The 16,093-nt window shown below is 34.3% G+C and overlaps 1 protein-coding gene across 2 annotated transcripts in view; it reads right to left on the bottom strand.

Moving 5' to 3' along the window:
• Positions 1 to 16,093, bottom strand: part of LOC124308852 (protein eva-1 homolog C-like) — a 77,037-nt gene that overhangs the window by 24,735 nt on the left and 36,209 nt on the right. The window contains exon 5 of one of the 2 annotated variants that reach the window (XM_046772002.1): positions 9,827 to 9,982. In XM_046772002.1, the coding sequence (XP_046627958.1) occupies positions 9,827 to 9,982 (156 nt within the window). Of the gene's footprint in view, positions 1 to 8,917; positions 9,279 to 9,826; positions 9,983 to 16,093 lie in introns of those variants that run through there. The other variant, XM_046772004.1, reaches the window with a different exon arrangement.

The following is a 16,093-nucleotide window of genomic DNA, read 5'->3' on the forward strand; positions in this document are numbered from 1 at the left end:
CGATTTCCCATCGAGTACGTCATGATTGGATCGTCCCGAATTTTTCGCACAAAAACGCGCATTCGTTACAAATATTTCAAGACTCGGAAAATTTTACACCAACTTTTCGTCGAAGAGGAAAAACAATTTCAACTCGACTCGACAATATTTGATGAAAAATTGAATAAACCGTCTCGAATAACGTGAATGAAATCATTTCCAATTTTTTTTTTTTTATCCTGTAACGTTTGAAAATATTTTGAAAATATTTTGAAACATTCTTCCAACTTCGAGAATACTCGGACAACTCTTGAAAACTTTCTTGTATTATTTAGAAACGCATAAAATCCTCTGGTAACCTTTGAAAAAATTCACAGTCTTCTTGTGGGTTGATAAAATATAAAAAAAAAAATTGAGAACCGAATATGAACAAATGCGGTCAAGCGTAGGTCGAATTCAGTTGGAATGCCCCATGTATGAAACATATAGGTCATCGTCCAATGCATTTTCCTTTTTGCACTACGACGAAACCAGCTTTGAGGCAGGCGAATTATCGCAATTTATAAAATCGTTTCGATTAATATTCATAATGTTGAAGCCGCTTTTCAACAGCTTTTCACTATTGTATACCTTCACCTACGTGCTGATCGACAGATTTAAAGCTGGAGTCGTTTTTGAACTGGTCAATTCAATTTGTCCGCGACAATTTTTACACCGTAGGTTTGTCGAGTGATTTTTAACAGGGCAATGTAAGCTTGAAAGCTTTTGCATTTCTAACATTTTTAAAAGATTTCGAACAAACGGCTGAGTTATATACATCTATTTTTTTTTTTTTTTTTTGAACATAGAATTAATGTAGAATAAATAAACGGTGAAAACTATTTACTCAAATTGACTGTCGTTTCGATAAAACCAAAGTTCGACCTTCCTTAGAGCTTACATGAAATAAAAAAAAAAAAAGAAACAAAAAAAAGATCAAATTGTATACATGACATTTTTTACACAATATTTTAAGGAGAATTTACTTTCGCAACGGTAAATCACAATGTTTGCATCTTTAACACAGTTTTCAGACCAATATGGTTAGATTAACAACTTTAAACTATTAAATTTCCAACTAATTCAATGTCGAGAGAAAAAAAGCAAGGAAGATTCGTCACATGTCATAGTTATAAAAATATACACACCGCGAAAAATTACAATCAACCGATTAAACAATTGAACGAGAAAAAATGAAACTTTTGCTTCGACCGAATCGCGAGACAATTTGAATGAATAGTTTTTACCGTTTGTAATGACGAAATTTTGTATTTCTTCTTCAACGATAATAATTGGCAAGAAAAATTGGCGAAAGTTTCGCAAAAATCGATACAAATCAAAATTCGCTAAAAATATTCCTTTTTTCCTTTTTTCTTCTTTCTTCCTTTTTCAGGTACATGCATTGGTACTAAAAATTGCATCGAATTCGCAGGGATTTGAGAATACACCGTAGGCATTAATATTTATCACGCGGCGTGTGACACAGGTCAAAGGTCGACACGAATTTCGGACAACTATGAGGTATAACAATGATTCGTTTCGACGTTGAATGATCCCCTATTTCAGGCTTTACGGAAATTACATCGCAGGCATTCAAAGAACTTTTGCCTCTCGTTTTTCTGACCCACACGTCATAAAAGTTTCAACGATTCGCTCCGAGAGACGATTGTAAATTTGAATTTTTCCCACAATTTCATTATCAGGTTCGTAATTAATAACGCAATAAAAAAAAAAAAAAATAAAATAAAATAACAATCAAAGATGTCGATGAAGTTTCGAGCTTCTTGAAACTCATTTTGCCTGATAATTAATTATCCAAGATTTTGTATACAGAGATAAAGAAGTCTTGAAATTTTTTTTTGTGTTTTTGAGTCCGGGTCTGATTTGAAAATTTTCAGGATTTTCATTTCTTTAGAAATATAATTACTATAAACCTGTTTCGCATCCGTTTATACTTATACCTGTACAGTCTTCTTTTCAATCAATCGTTAATAGAATCATTGAAATTGTTTCCACGATTACTTTGGAATTCTATACGACATCCTCATGATTTTCTGAAAAATGCAAGTGCCCAAAGTTTCTCATTATTCACATTTCTAGCTGCAAGTATCATCTCAACTTGGTCCTCTAGTCGGAATTTCACAACCGACTTCGTACAACCCTACAAATAGAATTTCCTCCCCCATAAAGTTAAATTTCGCCAAGTCATTTATCACTTACATCGCTATACGTAGAATGAAATATTCGTGTACTCTTTTTCTAATATCTCACAATATTTCGACGTCCGTTCTCTTTCTCGTGAAATCGCAAAAATTTCACGTGATATATTTCACAAGGATAACGCAAATATTTCGCGAAATTGAAATGTCTCTACTGTCAAGCCGTGCAATCTAATCTTTCTGATTCTCGTATTTTTGTCTACTTTTATTCAACGGTAATCTTTCAAGTTTCGTTCTTTCTTCAAAAACTGCGAAACTTGTTTAAATTGTTGATGTATTCGCACAGTATATTTCAGCAAATGATTGCCAAAAGCTGCTCTAAGCTGCAGAATATTAGCAATGTTTTCAAAATATTTGTTCCGATAACGTGACGGTGCACTGAAAGAAATTTTTAATTCGGGTGTATCAATTTGTACAGATTACGATCTTATTTGCCATTTGCTAAATCAATCACTGTAAGTATCATGAGCTTTTATTGACCAACGAAGGCTGTCCTATGAGTTTCTAAATGCCGCTGACCTATGAGTCGGCTAAAATAATACAATAGGGTTGAGTTACAGGACACCATAGAAAAGAAAGAAAGAGAGAAAAAAAAACGCTGCTCAAACTTCGACGTCAATTATAATTACAATTATAATTAAAGCTTTTAGCGAATATCGAGTATCGAATAGAAGTTTGAATTGAATTATCCGTATTCGTATTATGTATTAAAAGTATTGAAAGGTATTCGTCGCAATAAATTGAGCATAACGATTAATATGCAAAATGAAAAAAAGTGTTGAATAGATTATTATAAATATTTGATTTACATTTGAGGTATGACATTTTTTTAATCAACAGATTCGATCATTTGAATCGTTGCTGTGATCTTGTCCGATAGTAAAATCTGCTATTCTTCCAAGTTGATCTGAATAATTGACTAATATTATAGAGGATCGATTAAAAATTTACGTCAACAAATAACAAATCAAAATGCGGTAAATAGGAGAAATTTACTTAGTCTATTATAATTGCATCGATTTTAGTTGGTCTACTAAATACGTGTGGAAATGTGTTTTCACCATTTTTCAACAATCACTTTCATACAAACAATTCGTATAAAATTTCAACGACGGCCACTAATCGTAAGCTAAAAATAATCGATGCATCGATTAATCGAGTCCATAAAAATAATCGAACACGACTCCATTGAGTCGATAAAAATTAAACGATTAACCGATTATTTCGTGTTTTCTTTTTTTTAAACGGTGCATGCGAAACAAAAATGACTTGTTGTTTCGTTCGAAATAATTTTCAATTTCAGGTGAAAATATTCGTTTATCTTTCATTTATTACATCAAATAGTTGAACTTGGTGAGTAAAACGATGATAATAATTGATACTTTAATTACATAAATTGATATTGCGTTGCGTCGTTCGTGGGAGTAAAAAGCAAAAACCGATTATTAATAAATGTAATTCGAGTCGTTCGATCAATCGAGTTTAAAAAATAATCCATTATTTTCAGTCATCCTTAAATTTCGAAACGAACGATGCACAGAAAATAAAGCATCGATATCATTTTCCCATCGATGTATTTTATACACCGGCGATACTTTTCAGCACTTATTCCCCACACATATCAGGCGTTGAAAAATAGTTGCGTCTGTGTTGCGTGTCGTTTGAATGTGCCGCGCATTCTGAGATGTATGAAGGATGATATTAGGAAAGTTTTGCTACTGCGAACTTCACAACTGGGTTAATAGCGCTGCTCTGCGATCCCGCAAATGTATTCAGTGCTGAAAATCTACGCCGAGAGAAATTTTTAATTCCGATTAACGCTCAGTCTTTAACTATTTTCATTTTTTACCACAATAGAAAAATATAGTTCCAAGTACAAAATGAAAATTAGTTTTCTAGCTGTTACCGGAAATTCTAGCATCCGTTGATATTCTTTCTCATTACGATCACTGTTGACTATATTTTGTTACAACTGTTGCGAAAATTTAATGCTTGTGCAAGAATAAATTGACGTTAAAGCCTTGTTTAACTAAAAAAGTATGGTAAACCTCAGAAACCGATTTTGCGTTACAATTACCAAGAAAGGTTCGACAATATCGCAAAATGGTTAGGCGTGGCTAGTTTTTCGTAATTCCAACAATATTCAAACAGTTTTTTTTAACGATACCTGTTTTGATCAATTTTTCTACTTACCGTGACAAATGAAATTTTTCTCAGTGTATTTATTACGGAGAAATTCTTGTCATCGACCATATATGAGGAGCTGAATTTCAAAGGGGTATCTTTTTATTTTTCAGTTTATTTCAATACAAGTAAAAAAACTGTCTACTTTAAGCTATAACTTTTTTTATTAATTTTTTTTTATTCACACGCATAGCGCTTGTGGAGATAGAAGCCGTGAGTTAATTTTTACTGAAAATTTTTTTTTACTTTTAGTGTAATTAATATTTAAAATTAGAAAAAGTGCCCTTTTGATCCGAATTTATAAAAAGATACCCGTTTGATCCAAAGTCATAAAAAAAACACCCCTTTGATTCAAGGTGATAAAACAAAGTGTATTATTAAATATTAATGATAAAGAGATTAATATTAACATTAATATTCGTAATAATTTTTAATTTTAAATTAATATAAAAACATAAAAAACATAATAATAATAATAAATATATAAACGATGTTTATATAATTTACTAATAATGATAAATACTGAATTATTCATTAAATTTTTCAAAAAGATCTCCTTTTGATCCCAATCGTAAATTTAATTATTTTCTTTATGCTGAAAGAAGTTTGAATTCATATAATTTGATGAAAAATATCAATAGAGTTTAGGATTTTCTACCAGATTCTTAAAACAAAAAAAAAAAAAAGTCGAAAATTGATCAAAAGATACCCTTTTGAAATTCAGCCCCTCATATCGCAACATCGATACGGCTACGTGAAGATTCTTCGTCAAAAGTCGAGGATCGTGACCGAAATGCACCGTTCAATTCAACGCTCTGGCTAACGATCCTTGATTACGGTTCGAAGGTAACAAAGTGAGAAGCTCGATTTCAATCCTTCGCTTCGTCGGGTCGTAACGATTCGAGTGTACCCGCTAAATGGACTCAGACGAATGTGTAATAAAAGGAAATTCACCGCAAAGATAGACATTCAAAACTCACACAGTAATAACTCCAAAAACCATATCGAAATTAAAGAGAAACGATTTAAGGGGCACACCCAGTGTGACAGCCTAAGAAAAGGCGATTTTTGGGAATTTATAAAAAAAAAAAAAAAAACTACTGTATCAATTATTTTAAAATTTTAAGGGTATATTTATTAGACTGGGCCAAAAAAATTGACTATTTTTTTTTTGAAAAATATATTGAGAATATCATTCAGTATGGCAAAAAAAAAATTTCATGAAATTTTAAGCCCCTAATATTAACTTTAAGAGGTCTATCATCGCTATTTTTGATTTTTAGTAATAATTTGATGTTTTACGTCAGAACTGTCGAAATATTGAAGTAAAAAAATTTATGTTCACTTATCCCTTTATAAAATTAAATTCCCTACAAAAAAGGTCTGATTATAGATTTTTGTCAGACAAGCCGTTTCCGAGTAATTAAGCTTAATAAATTGATATAATTTCTCGATTAATTTCTCGATTAACTCTCGATTAATTCTCGAGAAATTATATCAATTTATTAAACTTAATTACTCGGAAACAGCTTGTCTGACAAAAATCTATAATCAGACCTTTTTTGTAGGGAATTTAATTTTATAAAGGGATAAGTGAACATAAATTTTTTCACTTCAATATTTCAACAGTTCTGACGTAAAACATCAAATTATTACTAAAAATCAAAAATAACGATGATAGACCTCTTAAAGTTAATATTAAGGGGTTAAAATTTCATGAAATTTTATTTTTGCCATACTGAATGATATTCTCAATATATTTTTCAAAAAAAAAAATAGTCAATTTTTTTGGCCCAGTCTAATATTTATACATATTCCAGTTTTTCACAGCTTTTGAAAACAGGGTCATGCGCTTCATTTCGATAGAAATAAATATGCGGTATTACAGACTTGGGAAGAACTATAAACCCTTTGGGACTTTTTCGTGAACGCAATTTTACCAAAGCGTCAGATTACCTGTTTCTTGGAATGCAATTCCGTGTGTCAAAGTCAAAATTAGGGAGACATCGCCTCGCACGATTTGGCACAACCGAAGGAATAACGGCTGCTGAGTTTTTACGAGGCATCAGTGACACCGACTGCTGTGAATTTTTGAATTCCTCCGACAAAATTACGGGTGAAATTTTTTCATGACATTTATTGCTTTCCGGTTTAAAACGACGAATTCCAACGATGCGTTCGATTTTTCGATTTTTCAGCAGTGATAATTCGTATAATTATGTATAAAGATTGTATACCTCTCTCATAGAGATTTGTAACTAACTGATATTAGCACTGGCTACAGTTTTATTTATTATTAGGTCGATGTATTTCTGACTCAAAAATGAAAAAATTTATTCAAATCGAACTTGTGAATTTTCATGTAAGAAAATTGCGAATTTATCAGCTTGGGGAGATTTTTTTTCGTGCCTTGGCATGCAAATTCATTATTTTTCTCGGCGTATAACAACTCTGTTTATAATTTTACCAAATCAAACCGTGAAATTAAATTTTTCGTAGATATTATTGGTTTTCAAATGAGTTTAGAATCGAATTATTCAAGAAAAATCCTGTCCTTTCTATTCTCAAATATGAAAGGATTCGGATTTTGCGATAAAATGTTGAAAAATGTATGAAAAATGTGAACTGAAATTCAGATTCATTGATCGAGAAAAATGTATTCGTCTTTCAAACACACGAGAAAATCTTTCTCAGAAATATTACTTGAATATTCAACACATTATACGCAGTAAAATAATCTTATTCAAGATTTTAAGCCGTTTTCAGTAGTTTCAACGATCGAAAGACAAAGCTCTGAAGTAAGTTGCTCCGAATGATCGAAGGAATTCAGTAACTGCGCTAGTTTGAAGGTCGTGGAAAGTCTTCCGCTCGTTTCCGGAGACGATCGGAGAAAATTACGGAAGAAACGATCTGAGATATTGTCGATAAATTTTTATCGAAACGAACAAGTCGGGAAGTTATCGGGTGAAGAGAAAAGAAACGAAAACAATTCAGCGAAGAGAGGCACGACGGTAAAAAATTTCGGAAGCGAACTGCTCTGTATAAGTAATTTTGTCTCTACACGTAGAGAAGAAAAGGAGCAGATTTTACTCAAAACTGCAGGAAAAGAGGAACACATCAGAGTTTCTAGTAAAAAATACCCTTCTCAACTATACTTTTTACTACAAATGTAGCAGATTTTACTCTGTACACAATGGTTTTCAATGATTCTACAATAATTTCTGCATTTAACGAAGTGACATTTATATTTTGAGTACACTGAGAGAAATTTTTAGTTCCGGTTAACGCTCAGTCCTTAACTATTTTCATTTTTTACCACAATCGAAAAATATAGTTCTAGGTAGAAAATGAAAATTAGTTTTCTAGCTGTCACCGGAAAGTCTCGTGTCCGTTACTATTCTTTCTCATTACGATCATTGTTGACTATATTTTCTTGTAACCGTTGCGAAAATTTAATGCTTTTGCAACGATAAATTGACGTTAAAGCCTTGTTTAACTAAAAAAGTAGCGTAAACTTCACAAACTAATTTTGCGTAGCAATTACCAAAAAAGAATCGACAATAGCGCAAAATGGTTACGCGTACCTCGTTTTTCGTAAAAACAACAATATTGAAACAGTTTTTTCAACGACATCTTTTTTTCTTGTTACTGTAAAAAATGAAATTTTCTCAGTATAAAATCTGCTTTTTTATTCTTTCCGTGTATAACATGCAGGGTGAGTATAACTTACAAGGTTCAATTTTCCACCCTTTCGACGAATTTCAACATCACGCGCATGCGCGGATTTTTTCGTCTACTAAGACAAGCCAGTTAACCTAAAAACTTGTAAGTATTCAAGGTTATGTCGATCGTTCGTTCGCCATGAAATCTGAACAGATCAGCCCCATACGCGGTGATCAGTTGAATCGTATCTATGATAGTATCGATCAATAAACACTGCAATTTATACATCAAAAGAACATCCGGATCGAACAAGACAAACAACAATTTATTTTCTATCCAATTATAAATTCATATTCCTAATACAACGAACAGAATCCGATGTGTAAAAATGCTTTAATTTGTACAATAAATTCGATAACAAACATGAACGACATATCAATGACCAATCATTGTTTTTCAAAAAATATTTAGTATTACGATACAACAAATTTCCTCGCGAAATCGAATCTACTGTTCGGATCTCAATTTTGTCAAGTTGCCGAACCTGCACGAGCAGAAGAAAAACCGTCTCAGTCAGCCTATGATAAGTGAAATTATTTAACGCATGCGCACTTCGGGTCAGAAATGTTTCTCAGACTGTGACGGTATGAAACGTGTCGTAAGCCGGGTCGAAGGTGAATCGGAAGGTCGACATCCGGCCTGGATTGACCTTTTCATTCTTTATTTCCGCAGAGGCGGCATTAGGACGCGATAGGATCTCGGAATTCCCTATCGCCTTCCCCTCCCCCTTATCCTCCTCCCCCTCTCTCTTTCTCTCTCTCTCTCTCTCTTACCGCCGCCAAATCTGCAACCAGGGAACGACGTTGGCTCTTCCAGGATCTGCCATCCCATAATCGCTCTGTTACGTTTTTGCCTGTCTCGGGCACCGCCAGACGGCGATTGAGTGCCGCCATCAATGAAGGATATATTGCCTGTTCTCCGGAGGGATCGAAGGACGCGATGAAAAGTGGACGTGGTTTGAGACGATGATTTCAAACATGTTGTATCTTTGTTATGATTAAGGGTGTTGCCTTACGTCGGTCGATTTCGACGTTGACGTATAAAGGGTGGGGCACTTAAAGTGTGACATAGCAATAGTACTCGAACCATTGATGATAGTCGAAAAGGTTTCAGATGAAAGTTACATTGTTCGAGAAGGCCGTCATACCGCAACATCTGGTTTAGTTTTTCGGTGGAGGCGCTGAAGCTACGTCGAGGTCGACGCCACCTTTTTAAATGGAACAATGTATTTTTTTTCTACGAGATTATTACCGACTTTGAGGAAAATAATATAGACATCGGAAGAGGGTAGAAATAGAGAATTATGAATATAACAGAAGCACGGTGAAAATACAGTTCTTTAAATCCGACTGTAATTCGACATTTTCCGTTTCTACACATCGATTTTTACCTTCTGACCATTTTTAAATATTGAATAATTATGTCTTGACTCTTTCCATGCATTTTAAATGTCTTCATTTCGTACCTAGTCAAATTTTGAATATATATCATTGGTTGAATTGAAATTCTTGCGTTCGAAAGTTCTATTCCTATCAATCACCTCTTCAAACATAAAATTTTTCCAAAACCTTGCTTTCGTAAGTATCAATTTCTAGTCCTATATAAGATTCTAACAAATTCAAAGCCCATGATCGAGTTTAGGTGAAAGGATATTAAAATTTATTACTTTCCCAATAAACAGATTTTCTTGCGTTAATCCTTCTGCAAAAATAAGTGTTCGCCTTTTCCTTTCTGACGTCAGTCATCAGTATAACCTCTTCAAACCACGTGATCACTGGGTTCGAAATGGACGCTGATATGGGCATTGAGCTTCCAAATGACGAGCAAATGCTGAACACCTAGAGATATTATAAACAGAGTAAGCAAGGTACAGGACGGACAAAAAGAGAGAAAAAATCTTATGACTAGCTATCCGTTTCTACCAAGCATGCGCAGTGTGTTACTGCGCAGAGGTAGAGTAGCAATAAAACACTGCGCATACTCGGTATAGAAGAATAGCTCGGTCATTAGACTTCCTCTCTCTTTTTGTCACTTGGACCCATATACGATTCGCTTACTTACTATATTCGCAACATCTCTATGCCGAACAGCCGCCAAGGCTGCCAACAGTAACGGCAGCTAATCACCACCCAGGTAATGTAGTCCTCTTACCCTTACCGACCGAGCAAACTGTCCCTTTCTCGGGATACGAATAACTTTCCTGAATTCCGCTACGAAACAGCGATGCAACGTCGAAATGTGAAACCTTTCTTTTCGTTTGTTTATTTAATGCGGGGAGAAAAAAAAGCTGAGTTTTCTCGGTCGGTAAAGGTAGGAGTACTATATGACCTTAAGAACGAATGAATCTGCGAGTTGAGAAGGGTAAAGTCAAATTCTACTATTCAATAATTAGAACAAAATGTTAAGGAATGAACGTAACGTGACTTCACGTTAGTTTAGGATGAAAATTCATTTAACAACTGCGTGGTTCAACCAAATTAATATTTTGAATACAAAAAAAAGGAAAAAAAATCGTATTCTTCGTTGGATCAAATTCCTCAAACGCGTTTTGATCCGCATGTGAAAGTTAATGCTGACATTATAACGCAGCGATCCACTGTTAAAAACAACGATAACTTCTGGGCTTTGTCAAAGTTTACGTTTACGTTCCTGCAGCTGGCGTGAAACGAGCGTGTGATTATCGCAGTGTATTATTCTAGAATGCGAGGGACTTCTCTTCATTGAAGTTGGTGAATGGCGTTAATATTTCGGTATAATTAGCACTCTCCGCTGGGCAAACTGCGTGAGATTCAAGAGTTGGATTACGTGTGTCAAAGTTCTGTCATTCATAGTCCACCAAACACGAATTATAGCGCCGAAACTACCAGATTTTAGACGGGAAACGGTACGCGAACCGCAAGCTTGCGTGTCGATTCAAACGAGAGTGTTACACGTGAACTTTAGATATCTATACACGAGCACATATGTCGGGCAGCTTGAGATTCTCACGATTCTTTCTTAGGTGGGGGTAAAAAATCAAAAAAACCGAAAATCAGAATGTCCAGAATTCCGAATTTAATAAACTCGAATAACAAATATGAGAGAACGGATACTATCAGAAATTTTAAGCCTCGAATGCTGCCGAACAAAAAGCTGCAGTTGACCTAAAATGTATTTAATAAAGGGCTCTGTTATCCGAACCCACTTACTTCAGAAAACGTTAATCCAAGAATTCAGAGACGCAGAATTTAATAATGTATTGAGTCAATATTCTAGGGAATGAATTTGTAGAAAGTTTCATATTCTGAAATATCTAAATATTATGAAAATAAAAGTTGGAACTTGATCATCTAGAAACGGCGGAAAACAGATATCCAGAATGTAGAAGGGTCATTATTCAGAATCGTACAATTCGAAAAGATCAGAATTCCAAAATTAACCGTATAGATGGCTTTCCAGCAGAATTTCACATTCCGAGTCTATCTAACTAATCTATTTTGACTTGTAAAATGTTTTATATACAGAATCAATCAAATTCTGCAATATTTTCATCTCATTAAAAGATTGAATACGACTTTTGACATCATAAACTTATATTTTTTGGCTTCTGATACGATATGAGTTATTGACTCTTCTGATATGTTGCGATTCTTCATTCTGACGATTCTGATACACTGCAATTCTATATTCCGAGCCATCTACGAGATCACTACTCGGAGTTCTAACCGTTCTGATTCTTGATCCGTCGCATTTATGAATTCGAATAGATGAAAATTCTACTTTACGATCCATCCAAAGGTTATTTATTTGTGTTTGTGAGCAATCGCATTTGCCTCATTCCGCTAATGGCCTTTCGGGAAAATAATACCTCATTCAGTCAGAAAAAGTTAAGAGTTATCATTTTCCATTGTGGTATAAGAAAAAAAAAACAAAAAAAAAAACAAAGTATGCTCAACAGTTATCAAATCTCAATTTGTTCATCGCAGTGGAGAAATAATTCATTTCAATGATTTTTACCGCAGGAGAAACGATAATTTATCGTTACTTTCGGTTTCGTGCAGCAAAAGACTAGTCGCTTAGAAAATTGATAGAAAATAAAAAAAAACAATTAAAATAAAATAAAAATGCAAACTCAGTTCCGAAGAATTAGTTCATCTGAATTTAATTAATTTGCCTTTTTTCAATGATCGTTAATTAGACTGTGACTAAAAATCACACTTAACGTACACACCTCGCGGTGTTTAACTCTCCTGAAAATTATCGTGCCGGAATCCATCATAATAGACGTGGAATTTACCAGAATTCCAGAGCTAAGCTTGACCGCCAGTAATGCAGGGTAATTTATTAGCGTGCAACAGTTGGCTGTGGCCATTTCTTGCATTTAATAGGTTCAATAGTTTTTAAGTGTAATTGGAGAAGTTTTTAGTTTTTAGGATTAAATTTTTCCCAAAACAAGTAAGCAGCGATATGAAACAAATTTAAACATTGCTGGGGCAAAATCGGCATTATTGTCTTGTATTCGGTTTCTTGGAATATGTCAAAATCCTTGTCAGTTGGTAAAAATCTCTCAGAACGTTTAGCCTTTGGTGCTAAATAATTATAATAAAATCACAATAGATTTCAAATTATTCGAAAGTATTTTTTTTATTTTTTTCGTATCCAATCAGGGTTAAAATTTTTTTATTTACCATTGGAAATTTTAGAGTTATCTAAGTTTCTCAAAAAGTATAATCTGCCCCGTTCTTCCCAGTCACAAGTTAATTTATTCATGTTACGCGGTGTTTTTTATGCAAATACCAGCTAATTACGAGGTACTTACAATTTAATGTTTAATTGCTCTACATTTATTACGATTTTCTTTTGAAATCCCTTACGTGAGTGTCGATTGCATTACTCAATTACGAATTCATCGTTTGAGAAATGTTATAATGAACTTGACAAAAACCCGGATTTGGATAATTTTTGAAGATGAATGAGAAACGACTTTTGTATACAGGGTGGGACATTTAAAGTGACCAGGGCGATTTTTTCGAAAACGAAGCAAGATCTCAAAAAAAGCTTCAGACGAGAGCTGTAGGGTTTTGAAGGGGATGGAACACAGCGCGTTCGAATTTTTATTAAGTGGACGCACCAAAGAGATACGAAGGTCAGCTTCGGTTGTTTAAACGGGATGGTGTAATTTTTATTTTGAAAATGAAAAGAGTATTCAATTTCGAGTATAAAAGTATAAGTACACCAGTTTCCTAAAATTGACACTCAATAGGATATTTCAAAAATAAGAAAAACATGTCCGTTCTCCACTTTACGCGGATTAATTTACAATTTTATCAAAGCAAATGTTCGAAATGATGGCCATTAACTTCAACACACTTTGATTCCTTTTTTTCGTTGCGGCACTTCCGGTTTCTGAAAACAACCGTATGACTCGATCAAAAGTTCTGCGAGATGGTTGACTTCTTTCGGGGTATCGTTCTCCGTGTAAATTACAAGCTGCACTAGCGTTTTTATGCGTCTCGCCATAAATGTAAATCATATCGATCTTTTCGGCAACCGTATACGGATCCATTTTTCAAATATAATAATTACGGTAATAGGAATTCTGAATGTTACTACTGAGGAAATTTCTACGACGTGATGCGAATACTTTCAATAACGATCAACGAATAACATTCGTCTACAACTTTGTGTTCTGACTGGTAACTCTTGGTTCGATTTTCAAAGGTAGCATTAAGCATCTAATGCCTGAAAAAATTGTTTACATCTTACAAAACTTAGAGGCATTGTTTTTCCCGTGTAAAGTAAAAAGTTGAAATCGAACCAAGAGTCATCAGTTAAAATACAAAGTTGTAGACGAATGTCATTCGTCGATGTTGTTCGTCGTCGTATCTTTTTCTTATTTTTGAAATATCCTATTCAGTGGCAATTTTAAGAAACTGGTTTTACTTTTATCCACGAAATTGAATACTCTTTTCATTTTCCAAATAAAAAATACAGCATCCAATTTAAAAAACCGAAGCTGACTTCGTATCTTTTTGGCGCATCGACTTAATAAAAATTCGAACGCGCTGTGTTCCCTCCCCTTCAAAACCCTACAGCTCTCGTCTGAAACTTATTTAAGATTTTGCTTCGTTTTCGAGAAAATCGCCCTGGTCACTTTAGATGCCCGACCCTGTACAATCACTTTGCTACTTTTGGAAATAAGTGTAGAATTTTGTAAAAGTCAAAAATATTACGCACAGATTACGTGCCATAAAGCCCAATTTTCAATCCTTATATTCATGGCACAGATTACTAACCTATACCTGAATTCAATTCAGATTAGATTTAGGATGCAAATCGAGCTGCACAGGCATCCCGCTACTGATTGTGAAAGAGACATCGAAAGGATTCGCGGTTGGGCGACGAGCTTAAAGCTCGACGTCTATATGGGTAGAATTTCCATCAGGTGTCTCTGCAGAATTCCGTTGGATGTATAAAGACTTACCGCGCCCCCGGGAAAAGTGGAAGAAAAATCACCTCCTACAGTTCGTGTGCCGCCACTATCAGGATGAATGTTTCTTCTTTGAGGAGAGAGAGAGAGAGAGAAACGACAGCAAACGAAAAAACATCTAAGGCTGTATCCGCGCAGCCTTTCAGACTCCTGCGGGACTCCGAGTCGATATTTCCATGATTTCTCTGGGATACGAGATCAGTCTCTGCAGGATCGAAGGGTTCGAGATGAATCGGCGGTTTTTCACCCGCGTCGCATGACTTTTATGTACCGTGACATTCAAATTCTCCAATTCACGAATATACTTGTATCGCTGAGTTCAAACCCGCGGGCTCTAATCTCAGGCGATCCTGAGGCTGTTGGATAAATAAAGTGAGACGTGAATGCCTTGATTTATTTCTTCCTAAGGAAAAGCTGCGAGGTTTAGTGTTTTTATTTTTTCTCTGCTTTTTTTTTTTTTTTATTTTATCACATCTTTATACCTTTTTCCGAACTGTCTTCGGGCGTTATTCATTTTATTCCGCACATCAAGCAGATATTTGAGTATGTGTTGCTATTTTTTACGGTTTTATTCTTCTTTTCTTCTTACTTCGAATTATAAGAATCGTAGTTACTACATTAAAGAAAGTTGTAATTTTTCGTTATCGAGTCGATGGATTTTTGATTATTTTTACCGCTGTTTTTCAAAATGCGAACGTACAGAATGCAAAATTATAGTTCATATTTTACTGATAATAAATAAAAAATGTTATTTGTATATAATTGATATAAGCAACAATAAGATACAAAATGAATATTTCAATTCCAGTCGGATGTGCACAAATTGCAATCGACATTTGTGTGTTGTAATTTAAGCTGGAGAAAATAAATAAATGGGTGATTTGAATTTTACAATTGCGGAAAAATGACATGTTTTAAGGAAATGTTGAAATTTTTTGAAAATTTATATTCAAGGTGATAATTGATTTATACTAAACAATAAAAAAAAAAAAAAGAAAAATCGAATTGAATCGAATACAGGTGTCAGTCACGGCTGAAAATGATTTTTACGATACTTTTAATTCGTGTTTATATATTTTGTATAATTAGATATAATGATTAGATTTATCGTTTCACGTACCGCCTGACTTGAGATATGTGTATATAATTAATTGGAAATATTTGAACTCAAAAGATTTCTCAACGTAACGCAACATCAAATTGTAATTTCAGCAGCACGTTTAGTAAATTCCAAACGGCGTAAAGTAAAAGTATAGTAAAGTTGAAAAATGCTAGGAATAGCGAGGATCCGGATCAATCACGAATCGATTCCGTACGTGGAAAGTCTTGAAAAAATAACGGCAACTCAGCTGGTCGAGGGAAATACATTTTTTAACCGCAACTCCGACTTGCTTATACAAGCGTACATTTGTTCCCCGCGGGATACGGACGAAGCCGATAAATACGAATGTCGGTGAATGCGGGAGGAGCGATAAATCCG

This window comes from Neodiprion virginianus, chromosome 7 (genome assembly GCF_021901495.1).
Source record: "Neodiprion virginianus isolate iyNeoVirg1 chromosome 7, iyNeoVirg1.1, whole genome shotgun sequence".
Lineage (NCBI taxonomy): Eukaryota > Metazoa > Arthropoda > Insecta > Hymenoptera > Diprionidae > Neodiprion > Neodiprion virginianus.